Source organism: Gouania willdenowi, chromosome 7 (assembly GCF_900634775.1).
Source record: "Gouania willdenowi chromosome 7, fGouWil2.1, whole genome shotgun sequence".
Lineage (NCBI taxonomy): Eukaryota > Metazoa > Chordata > Actinopteri > Blenniiformes > Gobiesocidae > Gouania > Gouania willdenowi.
This window is the reverse complement of record NC_041050.1, coordinates 8,652,482-8,677,373: the sequence shown is the minus strand read 5'-3', so window position 1 is coordinate 8,677,373 and position 24,892 is coordinate 8,652,482. Positions and strand designations below refer to the sequence as shown.

Below are 24,892 nucleotides of genomic sequence, written 5' to 3'. Positions count from 1 at the left end.
TCCTAATGCTGTAAGTCATCTGTCACCACTGAGCAGTCCTGTGCACTCAGCTTATTAAGCCCCTCCCCCACCTCTTCTCACCTGCCGGGCATTTCAGTCCAGTTCCATAAAGTCAGCTTGAAGTAACTCGCTTCCTGAATTCCCTTTGTCATACCGTGACAGTCCTCTGGTCGACGCAAAGTGATTTTTTTTTTACATGGAGGCATCACTTTGAGGCATACTGTAAACTCAGTAAACACACACACACTAATAGATGTGTGTGTGTCCTCATTTTTCCCCACCGAGGAGCCCCCCGTAGCCGCTGGGCTGTGATGGTGTCTGAAGGTGATAGGTGCTGAAAGTTGGCTGGAGTCTGGGAATGAGAGGACAGAGAAAGAGGCTTGTCTTCGCTGGCCTGTGAAATATTCATCAAATGGAACAGGAAAGTGGGGGGGTGGGGGTGGAGTCCACAGGGAGATGAATCCTCAGTGAGCACAGCTGGAGCAGAGTGGTCCACAGAGGACAGAGACATAACAGCGTGACAGGTACTTTAAGGTCCAGTATTATGTATATTTTTCACCCATCTCCAACAACAGTATTTGAGGTTTATTTTTCCAAATTCGCCCATTTTCTGGAGTTTTAGGCATCTTAAAAGTCACTTCCAGAGCGCTCCTAAAAACAGGCTGTTTTGGGGCCTGCATGAGTAAGCGTAAACACATGCTGCCTCAACGTGTGTGTTTATCACAGCAGCAGTAAATCATTAACCGTCTTCCTTCTCCTCCTTACTCGTCTGCCCACAAAAATAGTCCATTTATGACAATAGTCCATTGTTTTGTCTGACCGCTGCATTGCATTGGGTCATAAACATGACAGATCATCCCATAAAAGTGATACGAGGCGGTATAACGGATGCTAAAAATGGAACTGATTGTAAGCGCTCACTCAGCGCCGCAGGGAAGTAAACTATCAACTGAGTCAGCTGTTTCAAACACTTACATGAGTTGCTCCATCGCTTTCTTGTCCTTTACGCCTCTTATGACCACAGACGTAGTCCATTTAAGATGATAGTCCAGTGTTTTGTCCTACCGCTGTGTTGCACTGGGTCACAAACACGTCAGGTCATCCCATAAAAATGATACAAGGTGGTATAACGGCTACTAAAAGTGAAACTGTTATGAGTGCTCTTTGGCTTATCTATATACTAGATTATCTACACTGAACGTAATATCAACCTGCCATCACTATGTTTGTTTTAGCTGTGAGGTAGTTTGAGAAGGAGGAGCTCACATTCTTATAAGGTAGGAGGAGCCAGGATTGTCAGGAGGAGGAGTTTCCTCCCTTGTTTTGGGGCAAAAATTCAACTCGCCCATTTGAAGCTGACTTTTTGCAAAATGTGGAAGAGCAAGGGAGAAAGGAAACAGAACTTATTCAACTTTGGTCCTTTGAATGAGGCCAAAGGAATGTATATCACTGTAGCAAAACCATTATAAAGTGATTTTTTTTCATAATACTGCCCGTTTAAATAGTTTTTTCTGGTATCTGTATTTTACTTGAGTGTTTATTTTTTTGGTGACTTTTGACTTTTACTCTGTACATTTAAATTACATTAGTTTTAGCTTTTTTCTGTTTGGCAGGTCCCTGAGTTTTATAGTTATTGTTTTGAAGTTTTTAAAAATGTAAAACTCAAAGCTGCTTAAAACATTTTATTTCCACATTTTATCTACAATGAGTGTTCATAAAGGTCTCCAGGCGTTCATAGAGGGTAACAGATTTAATTTATGTCCATGTACCAGTTTTCTACAAGTTCTTAAAAATGTTAAAATCAAAGCTGCTGAGGGTTTTATTGAGCATTTGCACATTTTATTTATTATTAGTGCTCAATTCTCCAGGTGTTGAAAGGTAACAGAACTTGTTTCCATGTACTAGTATTCTACAAGTTCTTAAAAAGATACAGACATTGCTGATTTAAAAAATATATATATTATTATTATTAAAGGGACATTTGTTTTACTTTTTACTTTTTTTTACTTAAGTACATTTATTAGCATGTAATTTTTATTCAAGTACCTACTATACTTTTACTTGAGTACTGAAGACTAGTACTTTTGCCACCTCTGTCTAACGGGGGAAAGACTTATTTAATTGTGTGGGAGCGACTGGTAAAAAAAATCCCAAATCTGATTGATAAAAACTCCCCGTGCTGCTGCTGTGTGGGAGGTTTTTATATTTCATCCATAATTTTTGCACTGAGGTGGGCGAAGGAGAGTGATGATGGTTTCTTACAAGATATTAAATCCTGACATTTAAAGTGATTTCAGATAAGCGACTATCTTCAACAAGTTTGTACAAGCACTGATGCGCTCATGGAAAGCTATACTACTGCTATCCAAACTGATCAAGTGAACGATAAAGATTTTATATTATTATTATTATTAATGCTCACTGAATATTCAGGCTTTAACCTTCAGGAAACAGGATTACCAATGAGCTGCTTTATAGTTCTACAGAGAAAAACAAATGTGTAAATAAATATATTTGTTTTCTCGCATGGATTTAAATAGAAAGCAATGCATCAAGGTGAGACCAGATATTATGTCTCCTAATGCTACTGAATGCTAAAATGACTCTGCCCACTTGTTGGGATTGTTACAGCCTCTTTACTCTGCAGACCGTGAAGCCCTTTGTATTGATTTCCATGAAATTTTCATGGTCATTCATGGTCTTGAGGTGATGAATCCTAATGACCCTTTTCCACAGTGAATTTAATGTCTCAACAGCTACTTCAGACCTTTACGCTCCTCCTGGGATGAATTATAACGACTTTGGCTTGACCTCATGAATGTTAGCTCTCTACCCCGTGACATATTAGCATCAGCCTGATCTGTGTTTAATGCTGTGAGGACTAGCATAAGGGCATAATGTATCTTAGATGCTGTATATAATTGTACAACACTTTCAAAGAACTGTTTTCATCACAGGGAATAATTTAACACAAAAAGGGTGTGATAGATATCCTGTTGGTCTATCCAGGAGATTTCTTAGTTTGATGAGGTTCTGAAACTACGGCCGGGCCCGCAGAACGTCTGTTGTTTGCGATATCATTTTTAAATTAATGGCTGATATTGTTTATTTTTTTTCATCAGATGTTTTTGTTGAAGCTGCTTTGGTATCTATTCTTTCTCAAGTGCTTCTTAACTGAGACCTAACAATAACCCAAGACAACACATATAATTATAACCCAACATCTTACATTCCTAATTAGTTAAGCTTTGATTTCGGTAAATTCTGCTTTAATTTGCTATGCTATCATATCATATGCTTAACCCAGAAGTAGATTAGGACTTGTGAGTTTTATTAAGAAGACAAACAGGTTTGCTAACCAAAACAAAATGATGGGAAATATAATTTTAGTTCCAATAACTCAAAGAAAATTCATTAAAAAGTGAATTTAAAATTAAAGAATGAATCCTATGAGTAAGTATCGTGAATACTGAATTGCATATTGCTGTGAAGTAAATTACTATATTAATTACTGCTGCCAAATACTGTTCTTTACCTGTTTTTACTGCTCCTGTTGATTTATTTGTCTTTAAAAACAGTGTCTTAACATCAGATCCAGTCCGTGTACTCTTTGTTCTTTGGTTATTCCATTTTAAAACCAAATCAAAATAACAAATAAACAGTGTGGTTATTTTGTTTTACTGATTTACAAACACAAATACAGAAAAACCAAATAAGCAACATTTTTCTGTTTTTTTTTTTTTTTTTTAACTTGTTCTGTTCGTGTGATTTTTTGATATTTACGGGGAAATTAAAGTGAGAACTGAAGTCCACTGCGCCTTGTTTCCATCTCCAGGTCTCCTCATATAAAAGGACTGTTTAGGATTTTTTTGGAGTTTTCTGGTCCTGCTCATGTTTTCATTCAGTCTGTGGATGTTTTTAGCCAGTTTTAGCTTGTAAAAAGCTACTCACGTTTATGTTTTGTTTTGCGGCGTTACGGTCCAAATATTATCCAAATAAACTGGTGACTGACTATCAACCTTGAGGCTGGTGTGAGGAACAATATAGATGTTAGAACTTCTAGGATTTGACACTTTTGCCAAAAAAATTACAGCTTTTTTGAGGGCAGTAAAAATGTTTATTTTGCGTGTTATAAATACTGCTAACGGCAGTTGTCAACACACATGGAAGTTGATCACAAGAAACGAGGAGCACCAATCGACTCATTACACCACCTCTGGTTCTACATATCATGTGCATGTTTTACGTAACATCCGTTTTTTGTTTTTAATTTATTTATGTATTAATAACATTTCAATTCATTAGTAATGTGACTTATGCGTTGCTTCTTTTTCTTCCGGGAGCAAAAGTCCGCCTAGTCACCAGTTTAATTGGATACTATTTGGACCGTAACACTGTTGGGGGTAGTTGGCAGATATTCATAGATTCGGACTTCCAGCATCAATAACTCTTTAACAAAACGTCATCGACACACAAATTACGCCTCTGCCATCGGTGTGAGGTGGACAACATGATACAAGAGCATTTTTTATCAAACGCAGCAGAGTAAAAGTCCATCTGTCTGTCATTCTGTGTAGTGACATTAAAACATCAAGCTGTCGTCCTAGTTTCCACGTAAATATCCAAATATCACACAAACAGAACAAGATTTAATTAAAAACAATAAAAATCGCTGCTTGTTTGGTTTTTCTGTAATTCCATTTTGGTTTTAAGTCAAAAAAACAAAATAACCACACTGTTTGTTATTTTTGATTTGGTTTTGAAACGGAATAACCAAAGAACGAAGGGTACACGGATTGGATTCGAACCTCTGGATTGAATTCTTCTACCTGTTCTGTATTTTTGCTCTTCCATCCATGGCTAAGTAATAGCTGAGCGAGTCAGCTATTCACATTCTGACAGAGAAAAGAAATGTGTGAAATTTATTCTTGAGTTGTTTCCACCTGTGTGGTTACTGCAAATGATTCCACTTATAAGGTAAGTCGTGGCTGAGAGTGTAAACTGCAATCCATCACCTCCATGGGACAAATAGCTCTTAAGTTGACATGTAGCTTTGTTATTATCCTTTTAGTTTAACACATGCAGGCTCTTACAATAATTATAAGTGAACATTTTCACTGTAAAAGCTCATGATGGCCTTAAAAATGAATGTTCAGTGTTTTGGTCTGTGAAAGCTTCACAGTGCTGCAATGAGATGTCTCTACTACTTTGTTGCACCAGTTAAATGAATAATTCAGAGATCAGTCAAAGTTGTAAGAAGTTTTTAATCTGTCCATCCATCTTCTTTAAAGATTGTTTTACAATTCTTTAATGGAGATTTTACCCAGACAGCACAGATTCACTGACAGCGTAACACAACGTCAATAGCCTCACTTGATTTTTTTTTTGACAGCTTCCTGGTTTTTAAGAGGAGACAGGGAAACCCCTCCAACATTCACACTAGGCAATATGTGCCTTGCCCAAGGACACAAAGACTTAGCTAGAGTGGGATTCAAGCCCCCGACCCTTCAGTTATTGGACGACCCACCTTACCACTGTGACATGGTCACCCCACAATGGGTTGAGTTCAACTATTGCAATTTCATTTTTCTATTGGCAGAGATTAGATCAGTGACATCACTAACCCTCCTATAAAAGATGTTAGGAGGGACAAAGTTTCCTCCTCTCACAGCCCTCGGTGGGCATTGATTGACAGCTCCATGCTGAACTGTGCAGCACTGTGGGGGCAGGGCTGCTGTGACTGGGCGTGTTTTAACTACTCCAGAAGCAACGCCCAGAATCAAGGTGTTTTTTGAATTCCCCCCTAGTGGCAGGTCATCGAAAACCTGAGAGTGTACTTAAACTTTAGATTACAACACTAGCTCTGTGCTTACCCTCCTTACTAGGACCTCCCGAATTGTGTTTCAGAGTTTACTTATTTTTGCGTCACTTTACACTTTTCCATTTCATTTCATCATCTTTTTCTGTTTAGAATAAATTACTGACTATTACACTTTCTGAAATCGTACCAAACAAGGTAAATAGTGTTACAGAGTCAACTACTGTTGTTAATTTTACATTTTATATGCTTCAGATGATTTAAAAATTTGTGAAGTTACGCTGAAATCACACAAGATTACATCACAAGAAGAAGGGAACCTCGATCGAGCTTGTATGTAGCTTTACATTTAACAGGGTTATTGTTAGGGTTAGATTGGGACAGGGAAGAGGGAGTTAGGGTGAGTCATTAGAAGGAGTTATTTACTTTAAGCTGTCCAGGTCATTAAAAACACCAGCGTTAAAAGTTCTACCCTGACAGAAGGATTATGTATGAAGAGCAGCATGAGTAGGATGATAGTTCCCTGTTTTTCCAGGTCAAACGATTGTTAGAGCTTAGTGGGAAGTTTGGAGATTTTGCATTGTACGTTAGAGTTAGAGTTTGTTTTACTCTCACTGATGCTTAAGCACATAGAAAATACAGAAAAAAGCATCTGCACTCAATCCTGACAGCTTTGAAGTCACCCAAAAACATCCCCATAAAGCACACGGAGCACTAATGGATTGAACTCAGCCGGCTGAGACATCTTTTAGCAGCTCACACATTGTAAGACAATGTTAGGACCTTTGCTAAATGGCTGGCAAAGTGCATCGTGAATTTGTTATTTACTGATTCTTTTTTATCATTTGATACGGTTGCAGGAACGAGCAGGAATGTATTCTCTGAAGATTACAGCCAGGCTCGCTGAGTGTTTTTCAATATGTGGGGAAATTTTGTGTGAGTGGCAGTCTTATTGATCCCAGTGCTCTGATGATTACACGGCGCATAAACTGCAGTCAATAACATATTGAACTCTGGGGATTGATTTGTTTTACAACAAAGGTTTAAATTAGGGTGCCGAAACCACCAAGAAAAAAAAAAATATAGAGAAAAAGACCAAGTTTCTTTTTTTTTATTCTTTTGCTACAGGAGCAGTTTTTCATACATGAACAATAATTTATTCATTCGTCTTAACTAGCAGCCACACTCTACACTCTGCACACATGTGGTACATTATTCATGTATCATGTTTCAAAGTCAACCACCTACATGTCACTACATGAACTATTCACAAAAAAGAGGAGAGCGAGTGTTATAGCTGACATCCACCCACAGTTGTGGACTGATCACACTGCTGGTAAACATTATGTAGCTGCCACATACGGATATTTTAACATTTGCTGTTTTTTTCGGTGTATTTATTTATCAGAGGACACGGTTCAATGATCCGACCTCCATGTTTTTATGCTTTCATCGGCAGCATAAGGGCAGAGCGGCTCTGCTCTTACAGATGTTTAACAAGCCTCCAGGGTTCACACAGACTGTGATCAATAGGTGCAGACGAGTGTGCCGTGAAAGCTGCAGCTGCAGCAGAATGGAAATATAGAGGAAAGAATGGCAGCGCAACATTTATTGGACGATTTTTAACCTCTAAGACTCAAAGGTTGGCGATTACGCCAGCAGCTTTAGAGAGAGATTGTGCTAATATTTCTGATCCTCAGGGAGTCGTTGTCCTTTCTGAGACGGACGCTTGTGTGATTATATTAGAAATAATTATTATGGAAGAAAATTAGATGAAATCTGGATACTTTTGGTACAATTTGGCCCTGTTGACACTTGTTCAGTAACCCTTAAAATCATCTAGAAATGGGTCAAAACACGTCTTGCAGGCTTTTTTTTTCTTCTTCTACATACCAGTTAAAATGTTACTACAGGGATTTAAAATCCTCAAATACGATTTCCCAATGCAACACCAAACTATCAACCAGACATTTTTTTCAAAATGGGTACTACTGCTCGGGGTGGCTAATCGATTAATGAAATTTTATTATTGACGTCTATGAATCAATTCTTAAATTTCCAAAGATAGATTTACATTTTTCAAATTTTATTAGATTTTTATATTTATTTCGAACCAAAATTTAAAAAGAAAAATACATAAAAACAAAGGGGAAAATGTACAAAGATCAGTTTGAAAAGGAACCTATATATTATTGGTCCTAATAAGGGTGTAAGAAAAAATTGATTTGGCAATATATCGTGATATGCTGCACGATTATCGTATCGATCCAAAAAAAATGGCCAAATCGATTATTTTAATCAGGTTTTTAAACGATAAAACCATTTAATTGCACTAACGAGATATATCGCAATGTATATATTGTATTGTTTAGTATCAGGATATAGCGGGACATACAGTATCTTATTAGATCAATACCTCGAAGGCTCCGTCGGGGAAATTATATTTCCAACAGCATTACAGAAAGAAAATTGTAATTGCAATTGTACTGTATTGTGAATCATATCATATTGTCAGATTCATGGCAATGGCACATTGCGCCCCAAATTTACCACGAACACACAAATCAGTCTGCATTCTGTGCCCCCTGCCATCTGTCATCATAATATTGGTTCTGGAAGTGTAAAAGTTCTTCACTCTTGCACCTGCTGCCTCTCACGGTTCCCCTGTGTTCTCCTAAAAGCCCTTCACTGATTCTTATCGTCTGTGTATGATTATCTCTGCTCTCCTTTGCACCAGTATCACATCCTGAGTGTTTGTCCATTCAGTTCATCTACACATCTTAACAGTGTCATGTCACTCTGTAGGTTTGTTAATATAAAGCTGTTTCGTCTCATTAGGCTTCTGTGTTCCTGTTGTTAATCTGAGACCATGATGAAATCAGATTCTGGTCTGATGTTTCTTGTTTGACCTGCTCCACTACCGGAGCCATAGCAGCCTTGTGTGTATTAAAGATCAAAGGCTCCAAAGAGCTTCAATGTATCAGTCTTTGCATAAAACTGTGTTTCTCATTACTTAAATCAGCTTTTTTTTCCCTTTCATTATCAACATATAGCAAATCTTCCGTAATTAATAAAGAATACAGCATTCAATCACAAGATAATTATCAAGTCGATTGTTGTAGCTTTGATTGATAATTCATGAGATTAAAGAACACTGGGTTACATTTTTTTAAAACAAGTGCCTGATCTGGTCTTTGTCAGATACTGCCAGTTATCTGGATCAGTGATCCTGATCATGTTTGGAAGAGTAGGTAGGTCCAAATGTATAGGCACCCCTATTTTTATAAAAATCACGATGAAATGCAAAATCCGGATTAGGGCTGCTCGATTATAGAAATAATAATAATCACGATTATTTTAGTCATAATTTAAATCACGATTATTCAAACGATTATTTGCCAATAAAAAGTTATTTACTTTTTGTACAAAAAAACATAAAATATATTATTTAATCATAAAAAAAATGCATCAAACCCAAAGTGTTCCCGTATAACATAATTTGATTTGCCTTGCTTGTTTACCAAGTGTTTTTGCTGCATTTCTCCTGCCATTTCAAGACCACTAGCAACAACTTTCCTTGTGTTGGCCTGCAGGCTAGCTTTGGCTTTGAGAAGGGCGGGGCGGAGGGGAGGAGCTTGCATGTACGTAGATTAAACAACTCAAAGTTAGTACTAATACCATGTGTGTTGAGATTTATTTTTAATTTTTTTTATTAATCTTTTTTTATGTTATTTTTGTAATTGTTGGGCGTAATAATCAAAATCATGATTTAATTTTTAATTAATATTAATTATTAATTTTTTTAATTGAGCAACCCTAATCCGGATGCGATCGGGATGAAACTCAGTGAAATAATTGAGGAACATACCTGACATACTGTAACTGAGTCAACTTTAGTCAAAGTCTGTCAATTACAAACTGAGATATGATTTTTTTAAATTTCACCAATGATGAGAGATGAGGATTTTTTGAATTCCATGGTGTACGGCCTATTTTTGGTTAATATTTTGTTGAAATCCAATTGGTAGTTTTGATATAATCTGGCTAAGAAACAAATTAAAAAAAAATGCCAGTGAAAATATAAACTTCTTGACGGAGGTTATAATAACTGCACTCACGGTAGTACCTGGGTTCCCAAAGTGGGGTACGAGTACCCCAGCGGTACACAAATTTTCATGGGGGTACATGAATAAAACTAGAGGATGAATAGAACAGCAGTCAGGAGCCTCCATGCATTGCCACAAATTACACATTGGCCTCTGTTAGTAAACTCAGAGGTGACAGAGAGACAATCAAAAATGGCGAGAGCTATACATTGCTTTGTGCTAGCCTAACTTGCTATCAAAACTGTGATGCCCTTTACCACCACGTACTGGTGTGAAAGTGGATTTTCAGCTTTGGCCAACGTAAAAACTAAATAGAGAAGAAAATGTTGCGTGGAGAATGTTTTAAGACTCAGACTCTCTCAAAATTCAGCCAAACATTGCAGAGTTATGTGCATCCTTTCAGCCTCACGCTTATCTCCTTAAAGTTATATTGAGTTGTATTTCACAGTTTGAGGGTGATGAAATAGAGAGATTTGTTTTTCTCACAGAAAATGCAAGATGAGTGGAGTGATAATTCCAAATAAGATGTGTTATTGTGTGTAATTTTCTTCCTCAACAGGATTGGTAAAATTCTGAGAAATATTTCGCTGTATGGCTACATTGTATCTGACATTACATTATTATGTTTTTTAAGTGTGCAGGAGTAGGGGGTACATGGCTTCAGATAAAATGTCTAAAGGGGTACGAGACTGTGAGATGTTTGGTAACCACTGCATTAGTACATATACAGCAGCAGATCTCTTCAGAAACTGAAATCTTTGGATTTCATGTTAAATGAATAAACATTTGTTTGCCCCACTTTTTCCAATATCTTATTTTTACATTAGTCACGAAAGGTGGAAAACATTTCAAAAGAGACATCAGAGCTTTTATTATAATATGTCATTAGATTTTACAACGTGTAAATGGTGAATTCATGTTTAATTAAACCTGTGATGCTTGTTAGCAAAGCATTTCATTGATTCCTTGCCATGACAACTATAGCAGCAACACTTGGTCGACTTCAAATAAAAGATGGTCTGAATGTCTGAACCGCTCCTGGCAAATATCCCTCAACAATTACTTGCTTGGTTTGTTCTCTCTAATCACAGATATGTCACCATGGCAAACAGCAGCAGCAGCTAAACACTCTTTGTTTCAGTCCCTTTTACTGTGTGTCTGCCTCCTGTTTCTCCTTCATACTTCCTGCACCGCTCACACGACTTATACAACACTAAACACTGGGCAACTGGTGGCCCGGGACCCACATGTGGCCCTCAATCTAATTTTTTTTTTGCCCACAAAGAAAATCCTCAAAAATTGTAATTCAAGGAGTTGGAAGGAATATGAAGCCCAACATATTAGACAAAATACACAAAAACACACAAAAAAGAAGTAAAAAAATATGCAAAATGACAACAAAGACAGACACAACAACCACTTAAACAAACAAAATGAATACAAAAATGCACAAAACAACAACACATTAGAGAAATACAGAAAGGGACCCCAAAAATACACAAATAGGGAACAAAAATGATAGAAAACCACAAGAAAAATACAGAAAGGGACCCCAAAAACCCACAAATCAGTAACATAAATGCAGAAAATGACAGAAAAATACGCAAAATTACGCCAAGAACACAAAAAGCAACAAAAACACACAATGACTCCAAAAACACACAAAATGACTAAAAACTGACCAAAAAAAATCTTAACTCTTTTTTCCCCTTATTAATGCTCTGATTGGTCATTATTCTAAATGCTGACATGAATATTGATCATGTGACCCTGAGATCAGATACAATCACATGTGTGTGGTCCCCGCTGTGATAGGGTTGCCCATCCCTGCTCTACATCACCTTTAATAAACTAATTACCACTGAAAGCTCAGCATTGTTGCGTTTACAAGCTATGTGCTGAATGTGTCCATTCAGATTTTGTGACACATCTCAGACGATTTTTGTAGAAATTAAGACGGCATTCATTTTGGCAGGAATGCTGGGTCTCCATGGTAACGCCAGGTCTTATTATAAATACCATAAAGAGCATGTAATGGGATCTGAAATCACTGGTGTGGTTGTCTCGACTCAACTCACACCTTTCTTCAGGAACAAATCCTTTCTGTCTGTTATCTTCAGCACTACCTGATATCTCAGATTTTTATTTAGATTTTTACTTCTTTATGACACACACACACAGACACACACACACATACACTTTACAAAGAAAAACACTGACCCCTTGTGGAAAACCGTATATTGTTCCTTTATCGGTGCACAAAGACAATTATTTAAAATCTTTCTATAATGAACCAGATGTTTTCCACTGTATATTCACATTAGCTACCAGACAGATGAATCTATAACTGATTTTTCAGCTTTTTGGCTTTTTAACCTCCATCAGCAGAATCACTTCTTCACATGAATTTAAGCAGAGCTGAAAGTAACAGATTAGATTATAAATACTCATGTTACTATAATTGAGTTGCTTTTATGGGTAAATCAGTATTTTTTACTTGTACTTAAGTACATTTTAAAATAAATAAAGTAATTCGTTACATTTCTACACCCAACTGTTGCTGAGTAAATTATAACTTTTTGTTTTAAAATGATCAACGGACATTGTGAAACTTCAAGAAGTGAAATGACCAGACAACAATCAAATGCATCACATCATAGCCGACCAACCAGATTAAACGTAATGCACTCCACGCCAAAACAGCATTGAATACCGGCTGTTTTCTCAGTTTTAGAGTTCATAAATGTACCTATACTTAGAGCCTGAGAATGTATTCATTTTTAATTGAATTAATTGGTGTTTAATTTATTCAATTCAATTCAACTTTATTTATATAGCGCAAAATACAACAAAGTCATCTCAAAGCGCTAAACAAAATATAAAGTCCATAGTAGAAAGAAAGAAACCAACAAGATTCACATGAACAAGCATTTAGCGACAGTGGGAAGGAAAAACTCCCTCTTTTTTATTGGAAGAAAACTCCAGCGGAACCAGGTTCAGAGGTGGCAGCCATCTGCTTTGACTGGTTGGGTTAGTGAACAGAATAGGATAGAAGGATAGACCATCAGAGTGTCTCAGACTAGTTGAGCTGCAAACTACCAATCAGGAACCGCCAGCTCCAACATCAAGACACCTGAAACAGAAAAGAGAGCCCTCGGAGGGCGAGGAGAAGGCACAGACTGCGCTTTTTGACGAAAAGAACCGGGGGTGGTGAACCCGCATGTCCAAGCGGGATGTTTGCGGCTGGATACACACTTGACCCTTGGAACAAGTGGCGAGTTGTGTGTCTGTCCATCCTTTCCGTGGAAGACGTGGAGGACATCTACATGATTGGAATAATGATAGTAGGCATGCTGCTGATCGGAGCTGGTGGCTTCCTAATCTATCGAAAAGTCCGTACTACGCTGGCGACTGTTTTGGAAAAGCTGCCAGTGATTTCTGAAGGATGTAGCAGGGCTCTGAACACTCAGACTCATGTGTTGATCGATATCAAAAGCAAGCAAGAGCTGCTTTTGGATCGTCTACGCGTTATGGATAACAACTGGGAGAAGTTGGAGGCCCGGCTTGGAAGTGGAAACTAGGCCACTAGTTGGATTACAGCAGAGAGACCCAGGACAGAAGGCTATTGGAATTTGACATAGCCTGTATCAAATCACATTGCTTATCTCCCTTTTGGCTCCCCAGCCAGCCAAGGCTAAAGCCAAGGTTGTCTCAACTCTTATCACCAGAAAGTTTCTGCAGTGGCTCTTACCCCCACTCCCTCCCCCCGCTCCTTCCCTACATTCCCACCTGGAACTGTTGATGCTGAACTTTTCCACACGTCATCTGGTTGTCAGTAACGCAGCTACAGGTCTTCAACTTCAAATGCCTTGTTGGCCATCTTTCCCCACCTCCCATCCGCGCTGAATGGAGGCGTGGTAGCAGCGCCCATTGGCAGCACGTCCATGTCCCCAAATGGCTGGAATCCTGTTGTTCTTCCCACCCGACCCCCTCCCCCAGCCAACCTCCCACCCAACCCTTCCCACATGCCTTGTCTCGAGTTGTTTGACTGTGTCATGCTTACATTTATGTTTGCGGAGGCGGTTTTTTTTCCTGGTTTCACACTGTTTTCTCTTTAGGGAAATCAGTTTCAAACTGGCAGTTTTTTTTCCCCTCACCCCTCCTCTCCTCCTGTTGTTGATCCCTTTTTCACCTAAATATGTGGGCGCCGCAAATGGCTGCTCCGGTGTGTTGATGTGTCTTCTTTCACTGGAACTACCAAGTCAAATTCCTCGCATTGTTCTAAACTGTACCTGGTCAATAAAGCTCTTCTGATTCTGATTCTGATTCTGAAAAACACTCGTTCCTTGTGGTTAGGTTAATATTAATATTAAACGTCTTGCGGCTTCCGCCATGCTCTGAAATGCTACCACTACAGACGCGGTTTCGTCTTGTACTGGGTGCACGTAGTGATCTCAGCGATCACTACAGAGGGGATGCTTGTCCAGTTTAAATTATCGCAATTATACAATGTATGCTTTAGTAAATAAGTAGGTTTTGAATGTAATCGTCTCTCGCAATGGTCTGAGGTGCTGACCATTGCGTGTAATGGTCTGTGATTGGGACCAAAACAACGAGACCGTTTTAGGTTATTGCTATTATACGGTATACGCTTTATTGAAAAAAAATAATTGTACATTTTGTGAAACCTTTTATTTTATACAGATGCCTTTGTGGAACATAAATTAAGTTCCAAATGTGAAAGATCTCATCTGTTCCTTTTTTAGTTTCTACATGAGATGTTTGCTGTACGCAAGGGAACGTGGCCAGATTTATAACCAAAAATAAATGTGGGGTGGGGGGGGGGGGTGAAAGTAACTAGTAACTTTTACTTCGAGTACTATTTAATTGAGCCACTTTTTACTCATATTTTATGTATCAGTTAATGTCTGTAGAATTTCAATCAAGTAACTACTTAAGGATATATCAGTACTTTTTACACCCATTTACTGGTTTGAAGTAACAAATGTCTCCTGTGTCTCTCAGGTCTTCACTCGCTATGGAAAGTGTTACACCTTTAACGCAGGTGGTGATGGACGTCCTCCTCTCATCACTACCAAAGGAGGAATGGGTAACGGCCTGGAGGTCATGCTGGACATTCAGCAGGACGAGTACCTGCCAGTGTGGGGAGAAACAGGTGAGGGTAGCTTAAAAAATAAAAGTCAAATGTGTTTAGATTTGTTACATAACCTTGTTTTCCATATTTATTTTTTTTTCATGTTGCACTCCATCCACAGATGAGACCTCGTTTGAAGCTGGAATCAAAGTTCAGATCCACAGTCAGGACGAGCCGTCCTTCATTGACCAGTTTGGGTTCGGGGTGGCACCCGGGTTTCAGACCTTTGTTTCCTGTCAGGAACAGAGGGTACGTTTTTATCTACCGACTCTATTATTTAACCCAGGGGAGTCAAACTCATTTTAGTTTAGGGGCCAAATACTTTAGTAGTATTTAATGTTTTATTTTTTAGGAGGAAAAATGTGTTATTGTATTCTTATTTGCATTTCCACATATCAATAAATTATAAAATGTGTACGGCACTGATAATATCAAAGCAATAAGTGACAGATATCAGTCCCTGCAAGATCTTCACTTTACATTTATTTGATTTTGTGACCCGGTTTTATGTAATTTGGTGCAATTTTGTGAAATAATTTGAAGAAAATTGCAGGATTTTGGGAAAAATTTAGACTTCTTTTCACAATTAAAAGTGACTGCCATCATGTGGTGTAAGCATGGGGAAAATGTGAGCCCTGCTAATATTGTGGAGTTTCATTGAATTTCTTGATTATTTTGGAGATACCTTGCTGACACATTTAGTATTTATTTAGTAAGTATCATTTAAACATAATAATAATCAAAGTGAGCGCACACATACAAAATTACTACATATTTGGTATCTTTTTATGCATTTAAACCTTTTTTAACTAAAGGAAAGGCTCTTGGACAGAATAGTTCAACTTCACGTCATTGACCCATTTTAAATCAGATGCTGAAGATTTAAAGTGCTTCACACAAAAGTCCTGCCTTGAAACCACAATTGATGCTGCTGGTTATGTTTTATCGTCATTGCAGCTGATCTACCTCCCCCCACCCTGGGGTGACTGTAAGGTGACGCCAATGGACTCTGACTTCTTCGACAGTTACAGCATCACCGCCTGTCGCATTGACTGCGAGACGCGCTACCTGGTGGACAACTGCAATTGCCGCATGGTGCACATGCCCGGTAGATAGCGCTTCTTTCTCTGTATCAGACTTACACCAGTCAGAGTCCAGGGCCCGGTTTTTCAAAAGTAATCAGCTCGGATTCTGGATAACAGATTGAATCAGATCTTGAAAAGCGTTTTTTTCAAAAGAAAAATCGGATTACATAATCGGATTAGATCACGTAATCCAATCTTGGTTTTGATCCTGATCCAACTTTTAGTTTGGGTTTTTCAAAACGTTTTAGAAGGATTGGGAACACTTTGATCCAAAAAATCTGGATTGAACTGATCCCATCAGAAAGGTGGATTCAGCGTAGATTTCAGACCCAAAATGTAATGAAACTTTAAAAGCCTGTCATTGCCCGATCTCATTAGATCTCTGAAGCTAAGCAGGTCTGGGCCTTTTTAGTAGTTGGATGGGAGACCACTGAGAATTCCAGGTGCCCCAGTGGGGGACAGTCGCTCCAGTGGTATCTGTCGTTGTGTCTTTGGGCAAGGCACTTCCCTCACATTGCCTGTTACGGGATCTGCAACCTTTAGTTTCAAAGGAGCCATTTTGCCCTTATCTCACTTGGATTAAAGTCCTTCTGGAACCGAAAAAATACCTTCTCAATGAAGACAATACAGTGTATATACAGTTAAAATTATATAGAATAATGTTTGATTTAATTTGATTTATATTGATCATGTAAATAGCAACTTAAAAACAGTTTGTAATAAGATAAAACATATTATCATTAAGAAATAACTTAACAATATCTTGCATCTTCAAATTCTTACGCATCTCAGTTTACGTGAACACAATGTTATATAAAAAAAGATTTATTTTTTTTTAGTTAATGTATTTGAAGGGCTACAAAAAATAACATGAATTTGATCATTTCGGTGCACACCTGCTAATTGCTAATTTATTGCCTCACATAAAGCATGCATATTTAAAAGGCACATTGGTGGTTAAATGAATCTGTTCCCACACAATTAAAATCTCTATTTTCTTCCAGAATAGTGTTTTTGTTGGTTTAGTTATCTTACCAGGGATTTAAAACTTAAGGTTAGCCGCAGGTACAAGGAAAGTTAACGGTCTGTAGATGTTGCAGGAGATGAAGTAGGAAGGTAGCCAAGTCATTGCACGTGATTTATTTTTAGGTTAACAAATTGTTATGTCATGATTTTATTTGTCATTAATCCTTAATAGCCTCTGTAAGAAGATAACAACTCTTTATTTCAATATATTTTCTAAAGCTATAGGGAGCCATTGCAAAAGAGTCAAAGAGCCATATGAGGCTCCAGAGCCGCAGGTTGCGGACCACTGGCCTAGTATGAATGTAGTGAGTGAGTGTTGGTGGTGGTCGGAGCGGCCAATGGGGCACTATGGCAGCGTCGCTTCTGTCAGTCTGCCCCAGGGCAGCTGTGGCTACAATCCAATGCATTATTATTATTATTATTATTATTATTATCAAATAATACTATATTTGAATCATGCAGTATAGCCTACAAAATCCAATTTATTCTTAATATTTTACTTTGATTTGTTCATCTGTCAGGCTACAGTGATTAGGCCAGTATAGGCCGACAGCAAAGTAGGAAGAGATTGGCCACTTAAAATATTCCCTCAAACAGCTGTCAATATTGACCACAAATAGTATTTTAATTTGATTGATGTATATTAATCACAATCAAAATTATTGTTGTTTTGTTTTTAGATGTTTTTTTTAGTGATGGATGCAATGATAAAATGGGATAATAAAGCAATGGCAAAAATAATGACCAAATATGGATCAATTTCATCTGGATTAAAACCTTTGAAAATCCAGGCCCAGGAGAGAAATCCCAGAAGGTGAATGTGTGTTGTTTCCCCTGCAGGTGATGCCCCGTACTGCACCCCTGAGCTGTACAAAGAATGTGCTGACCCTGCACTAGGTGAGAAAAATGCTTCGATCACGTCTGAATTCATAATGAAAGCACTCGAAACATTTTAGTTACAAAGTCATAGTGTATTTATTTCACCGTTAAATCTAAAGCTAACCTTACACTGACCCCCAAACAAACCCTTTCTGGTGAAGGTTTAATGAGGCAGTCTCTAAAGAAGGCGAGCCTGATTCATATGCCTTTCAAGTAAACTCAGACTCTCACTCCAGAAGCCAAGACCGCTTTGATCCAAAGGTCATACTGAGCTCTCGTCTTATTCTGCAGATTTCCTGGTGGAGCGAGACAATGACTTCTGTGTGTGTGAGACGCCGTGCAACATGACCAGATATAGCAAAGAGCTGTCCTTCGTCAAAATCCCCAGCAAGGCTTCAGCAAAATACCTGGCCAAGAAATACAACAAGTCGGAGCAGTACATCAAGTGAGCATCAGCCAAACACGCATGTGTATTAGGAATCTACAGTACGGCACATTTTAGATGAGGAAAATTATCAATCATTCATATTGCAACAGTTTTTCACTTATGTGTCTTATTTCTTATGTCGACACTAGCTGGGTTTCCATTACCCTTGGAAATGCGCAAAATCTAAATAGCGCAACAAAAACTTGTAATAAAAACCTGAATTTCGAAAAACATAATATTGCTAAAAAGTTTATACGCTTGTTTCAAAGATGTTTATTGAGAAGCAGTTCAGAGTTGAACAAGAACATAGGCACAAATGCGCTTTGTTTTTACGTTTTGATTTTGAAATGTGTGGCAAAAGCTCAGTGGAAATACTTTTTCCGCAAATACACATCACATGACATGACGTGAGGTACCTGGTCACATGACCACTTCTCTCTGAGAAAACACGGTGCGGTACGTGTAGACAGAAGAGGAGACCGGAACATTTCTAAGCATTATACTTTATAATTATTATTGCCACATGAGACGTGAAACAACAAAGGAATACAAAGTGCTATAAAGATGTTTAGCACGGGATGAGATTTCACGAGGCTCCTTCCCAAAACAACCTTCAATGGAAACACATTCAAAGCGCAATTATACTTTCAGAAATATTGCTTTTATTCTGCAAAAATCTGTCATGGAAACGCAGCTACTGACTACCGGTACGAATAAAGATTTCTAGGGAAAGACTAAATGCAAGGAGAGAAGAAAGTGTTAATTTTGAGTTTGTTCATTCGTCAATTATTATTCAATAGTGTCGTAGTACTCGAGACTGGTCTTGGTTTCGAGACCAGATTTGGAATTTCTTGGTCTTGTCTTGAACTGGCCAGGATTTTTCGTCGAGACCAGCGCGGATTTGCTAGTCTTCATTAATGTGATAAGCACCTGAAACTGTTCCTGAATAATTAATGTTATAGTTTAACTTAAAACATTTAGATTGAAAGTTTTCTAAGGTGAAAAATCTGTGATTGTTCTGCCTCTTTGGAAATCTTTTTCAGTGCCTTATGTGTCTTACCTGCAAAGATTTAGACATCAGTTCATCTTATTTCAAGGCAGAAAACTTACCTCAGACCCCAAAGACCTGACAAATAAACATCTTGTTCTCAGATATGTAAAATAATCCTGACTTATCAGTGACTTTTAAATACATACAATAATTTAATTTATTGCAAGAATGTGGTTGAACCAATGTGTCAGGATTTGGAATTTTTGCATGTTGGACTTTTTTGTCTGTCAAATGTATTTACAAAAAAAACAACTAAAATTGAAGAAAGAATGCTCTTTAACTCTTCAACCTTGAATTTTTATGATCTTGGTCTTGACTTGGTCTCGACTCCCACAAGTCTTGGTGTATTGTGGTCTTTAGTATAACACTACTGGCTGACCTGTTATTCTTTCATCCACAGAGAGAATATTATGGTTTTAGACATCTTCTTTGAAGCGCTCAACTATGAGAGCATAGAGCAGAAGAAGGCGTACGAAGTGGCCGGACTTTTAGGTTAAAACATTTCTTTGAATTTCACACAACCACATCTTTCTTTGTGTATCAGGGATCGTTTATTTTTCTCTGAATTTTCTTTCTTGTTCCAGGTGATATCGGTGGTCAGATGGGGCTTTTTATTGGAGCAAGTATTTTGACGATTCTGGAGATATTTGACTATATTTATGAGGTGAGAAATCTCTCCACTGGGAAAAAGTGCTGCTTTTAAGACTCTGGTCTTTACTACCAGTCGGTGGTAGTAGGCAGCACAGTACGTCTATAATGTGTGTAGATTTGTTTGAGGGTGTGAAGTTTAAAAATCAGTTACAGAAAAATACAAAAAATCTATATAATTTAGGCTTTAAAGCAGTGGTTCCAAACCTTTTTTATATTATGAAAACATTTTTATCTTACAAATTTCTGGTGACCACAGAGTGTTTTATATCTCTAAAATTAGCATTTTGATCATGTTTGTTAATACAGCGTTACAAATGCGGTGTTGCCAGGATTAATGCATTCTATTTTAACTTGATTGTTTTTTTGTTTTTTTTGAGAAAGTGAAAGTATAGAATACTGTTGTTTAATATTGTGTGTGGTGTCTTTCTGCCTCTTCCTGCACTGTAAATCTATTTCTGTGATATCTTTTATAGTTTTTTTTAATTGTGCAAAATAGATAAATAGAAATATCCATCCATCCATCCATCTTCTTCCGCTTAATCGTTTCCGCGTTGCGGGGGGCAGCATCCTCAGTAGGGAGGCCCAGACTTCCCTCTCCCCGGCCACTTCCTCCAGCTCTTCCGGGGGGACCCCGAGACGTTCCCAGGCCAGCCGAGAGACATAGTCTCTCCAGCGTGTCCTGGGTCTGCCCCGGGGCCTCCTTCCAGAGGGACGTGCCCTGAACGCCTCACGAGGGAGGCGTCCAGGGGGCATCCTAATTAGGTGCCCGAGCCACCTCATCTGGCTCTTCTCGATGCGGAGGAGCAGCGACTCTACTTTGAGCCCCTCCCAGATGACTGAGCTTCTCACCCTATCTCTAAGGGAGAGCCCAGCCACCCTAGGAGACTCATTTCAGCCGCTTGTCCCCGCGATCTTGTTCTTTCGGTCATGACCCAAAGCTCATGACCACATAGGTGAGGGTTGGAACGTAGACCAACCTGTAAATCGAGAGCTTTGCTTTTTGGCTCAGCTCCCTTTTCACAATGACGGACTGGTGCAGACTCTGCATCACTGCAGACGCCGCACCAATCCGCCTGTCGATCTCTCGCTCCATCCTTCCCTCACTCGTGAACAAGACCCCGAGGTACTTGAACTCCTCCACCTGGGGCAGAACCTCATCTCCAACCCGGAGAAGGCACTCCACCTTTTTCCGGTCGAGAACCATGGACTCGGATTTGGAGGTGCTGAAATAGAAATAAAAATAAATAAATACCGTTTTTAAAAACATTTTAAAATAAGTAATTTCATTAAGTATTTATTTTATTATTACTAGACATTTCAGGTGACCCCATTTTATTTCCAGGCAATCCCACATGCTTTAGAGGTTGAAATCCTCAAATACCTCTTTGTGATCAATTGCTTTTATTGTAATTTTTTTGCTTTCATTGTATCACACATCACTAAGTCTAAAACAATTACAGTTTTAGTCTTAAATTTTCCCCCCAGGTAAAAACTGAGAGAAAGCTTTAGGTTTTTCCACAAGTCTTGTCTATACTTTTCAGACGATACCATAAAAAGTGACAAGTTTGGAGACTTTTGCTGATCATGAAGAACTTTCAAAGTTACAATATCTCAAAAACTAAAGATCAAAAGAACTAAAACTGTTGCTTTGATCTGGAATGAGCAGACATTCGTTGTTGTGACTCTTTAAATAATGTTGTGTCTTCAAATTGTCTCAGGTGATGAAGTACAAGCTGTGCCGCTGCTCTGATAAGAAGCACAAAAACAACAACAACGACCAGGGGACGGTGCTGAGCTTAGACGACGTCAAGTGTCACGTCAGTAACTTTCATAAGTGAGGAGTCGTCTTCTTCTTCTTCTTCTTCTTCTCCTTCTTCTTCTTCTTCATCTTCTCTGGTCTGTGAGTGTTTTGTGGACGGTGTTAATGGCTGCACGCGTCGGGACATATAAGGGGGTGTGTGTGTTGGAGCCTGCTGAGCTGCGATGGAAACTCAAGTGGAACGACCACGGGGAGCAGAACAGAAAGCGCTGACGACATGTTGTGATGACTGTTACACCATGTTGTTCATCTGTAAACACGTTTCAAAGGATACAGAAAACAAACCGGTGGACTTGAAAAAAAAAAAAAAAAGGCTTCTCCAGACTCATTTGCATTTGTCTTTGCTTGTTTTTATATCCCGCTGGATTTGATTTATTTTGTACGTCATGTCTTTAGCTTCTCTGTTCTTGTTCAACTCTGCTTTTGCCTATACAGTGTATACATACTACCTCATCTTTCAACAAATTAGTACACAAAAAAAAACACAAAAAAAGATGGTTTCTGAACATACGAATGAGCAGCAGTAGCAATATGTGTCCAACAGAAGAAATGTTGACCTCTAACATCCATGTTTTATGATGCTGAGTGTTGCTGATGCATGTTCAAACCAAGAAAAGAACCTTTTTGAAAGGTTTTGAACAAAAACTCTTAGTAACAAAACAATAGTTGGTTCATCCTTGCAACACGCGCCATGTTCAGTGGGTATGTCATAACTAAGAAGATGGGGCTACTACAGGTATATACATGTTGTTTTTTTCTATCATTCACCTTGTATGCCTTCTACATCTTCTTATAATTATGTCTGTGCATGAATAACAAAAATTAGGGGTGTCTCGAGACAACTTTATCACTTCAATATTGCCAGTGTCGAGTTACCGCTGCCTGGTAAATGAAAGAAAATCTTCCCCCTAATGGTTTTGATGCCGTGAGAACAGACTGCTTTACTAAAGCACCAAGTTCATGAAATTCCTAAGGCAGAAATGTGAAATAATTTCAGGAAAATGTACAGAGATCGACTAGATTCACGGGGAGCTTTTAACTGAAAATATCACACCACTCTTCCAAAGGACAATCTAAAATCAGCTGCAATATCTACATTTAGGTATTTCTTTAGCTGCCTTCACCAAAGTTTCATAAAGTAATACGGCAAATATTAATCGAGGAAGATTGAATAATAAAGGACAATCAGATGAACTAGTCAGTGACAGGTAGTGCTCATCTATCTCTGACCCTAAAGCAAGTCTGTCTGTTTAATACTGTTAAACGACACAAATCTGTATTACAAATACAAGAATAATCAGGAGGAATTTTAAAACTAGAAAGTATTCAGAGAGCTCAGACATCCGTCACCCAATAGCAGTCCCCCGTATTGCATCGTCACCTTAATGTAAAAATACAGTAGGGAGAATGGGCACCCAATGTGTTTTTTAAATATTGCAATGAAATACTCAATCTGGATCCAATCCAGACAAATGAATATCAGTCAATTGCAAAGAGAGATAGATTTTTCGATTTTCAAAACTGATCCATTTTCAGAATATTGATCTGGATTATCCCCAAAATCTAGTGACTTCTTCCTTTAAAAAAATATTAAAATTTGTCCATCACTTTTTGAGTTAGACTTTTCACACAAAGAAACAAATAAATAAATAAACGAAAGCAAAGATACTGTATAACCTCCTTAAATTGTGTACAACATGTAAAAGAAGATCTTGCAATAGGTCAAAAGAAATTCCTGGTTTTATCATTTTTAATATTCTTTTTTTTTTTTATTTGACAGTAAAAAAAAAAATGTCCTTAGGTCTGCTTAAAATTGTAGAAAATGTTTGTTTCTAGTAAAGAAGATCCTAGACAATCATCAGCATTGGACTTGGCTCAGAACATTAAATGATGGACACACAGGGATCCGGTCAGATGTTAGAACTTGATTCCTGTGGTGGTTTGTTCTCCAGGCACTAAATATATAAGACTGAAAGCACAAACAAAACGCTCCAAAAACAAATCAAAAAAGGAAATAGTAACAGAGGCATCCAAAATCCTGATCACATCAAAGGCTAGCTTTGTGAAATGTTCCATCAAAATGTGACTTCTCCTGTAGCCAAACATAAATTAGAATTACGTTAACAAAAGCATCATATAAAGTAAATTAAAAAAGCAGGATTTGTCATTTGTAACCATATTAATCACATATTAGGCACATAGAGGACGGTCTGATGGCAGATTTCCATTTTTTTATATCACCTGTGCATTTACGTTTTAGGTATTTTTCCCAAAAATAATGTTTCCCACTTTAGAAGAATGTTTATTAATTTAGTTTAAATCATGCAAATGGTCTCTTTGCAAAAAACCAAACCCTGCTGAATCATCTGTTCTGCTTTATCCCATCATCAGGTCATTGTGCAGCAAGTTGTGTCACCATGAAGCACAATAATTAACTGTAAATGATTGTGTAAATTTCAAGGACTATTCCTGGTGTAAAATGACATAGTATGATATGATCTGTCTACTTTATGAACGGGCTGTAAGTCTTTTTTTTTCCAGTATTTTTGTGAATAGAAGAAAACGGTACCGTTAAATGTTTTTTTTTATATACAATGTATAATTTATTTATCAAGAAGACAAAGAAACAAAGACTCACCGTTGCTTTAAAAACATCTGCTGAAAATAAATCTTCCGATCGTTGTTTGTCTGCTGCATGAGGTCATGCATCTCCAGCTATCTACGGCTGTTGTGTTTTCTGTTTGGGGCTCGAGTTTAATTTGTTTTTCCTTGAAGATGATGAAGGAGTGGTAGGATGTTTTGTTTGTGCTGATGTACTAATGAATAACGGACTTGTTGCAGTTGTAATTATAATGATTAAATGCCAACTTTATGT

The 24,892-nt window shown here is 38.0% G+C and overlaps 1 protein-coding gene across 1 annotated transcript in view; it reads left to right on the top strand.

Moving 5' to 3' along the window:
* LOC114467378 (acid-sensing ion channel 1A-like) overlaps positions 1-24,892 on the top strand; it is a 96,473-nt gene extending 71,581 nt beyond the window's left edge. The window contains exons 3-10 of the mRNA XM_028453611.1: positions 14,950-15,100; positions 15,201-15,328; positions 16,037-16,187; positions 18,031-18,087; positions 18,361-18,514; positions 19,948-20,039; positions 20,132-20,211; positions 21,917-24,892. Coding sequence (XP_028309412.1) covers positions 14,950-15,100; positions 15,201-15,328; positions 16,037-16,187; positions 18,031-18,087; positions 18,361-18,514; positions 19,948-20,039; positions 20,132-20,211; positions 21,917-22,036 — 933 coding nt within the window. The 3' untranslated portion in view covers positions 22,037-24,892. The remainder of the gene's footprint in view (positions 1-14,949; positions 15,101-15,200; positions 15,329-16,036; positions 16,188-18,030; positions 18,088-18,360; positions 18,515-19,947; positions 20,040-20,131; positions 20,212-21,916) is intronic.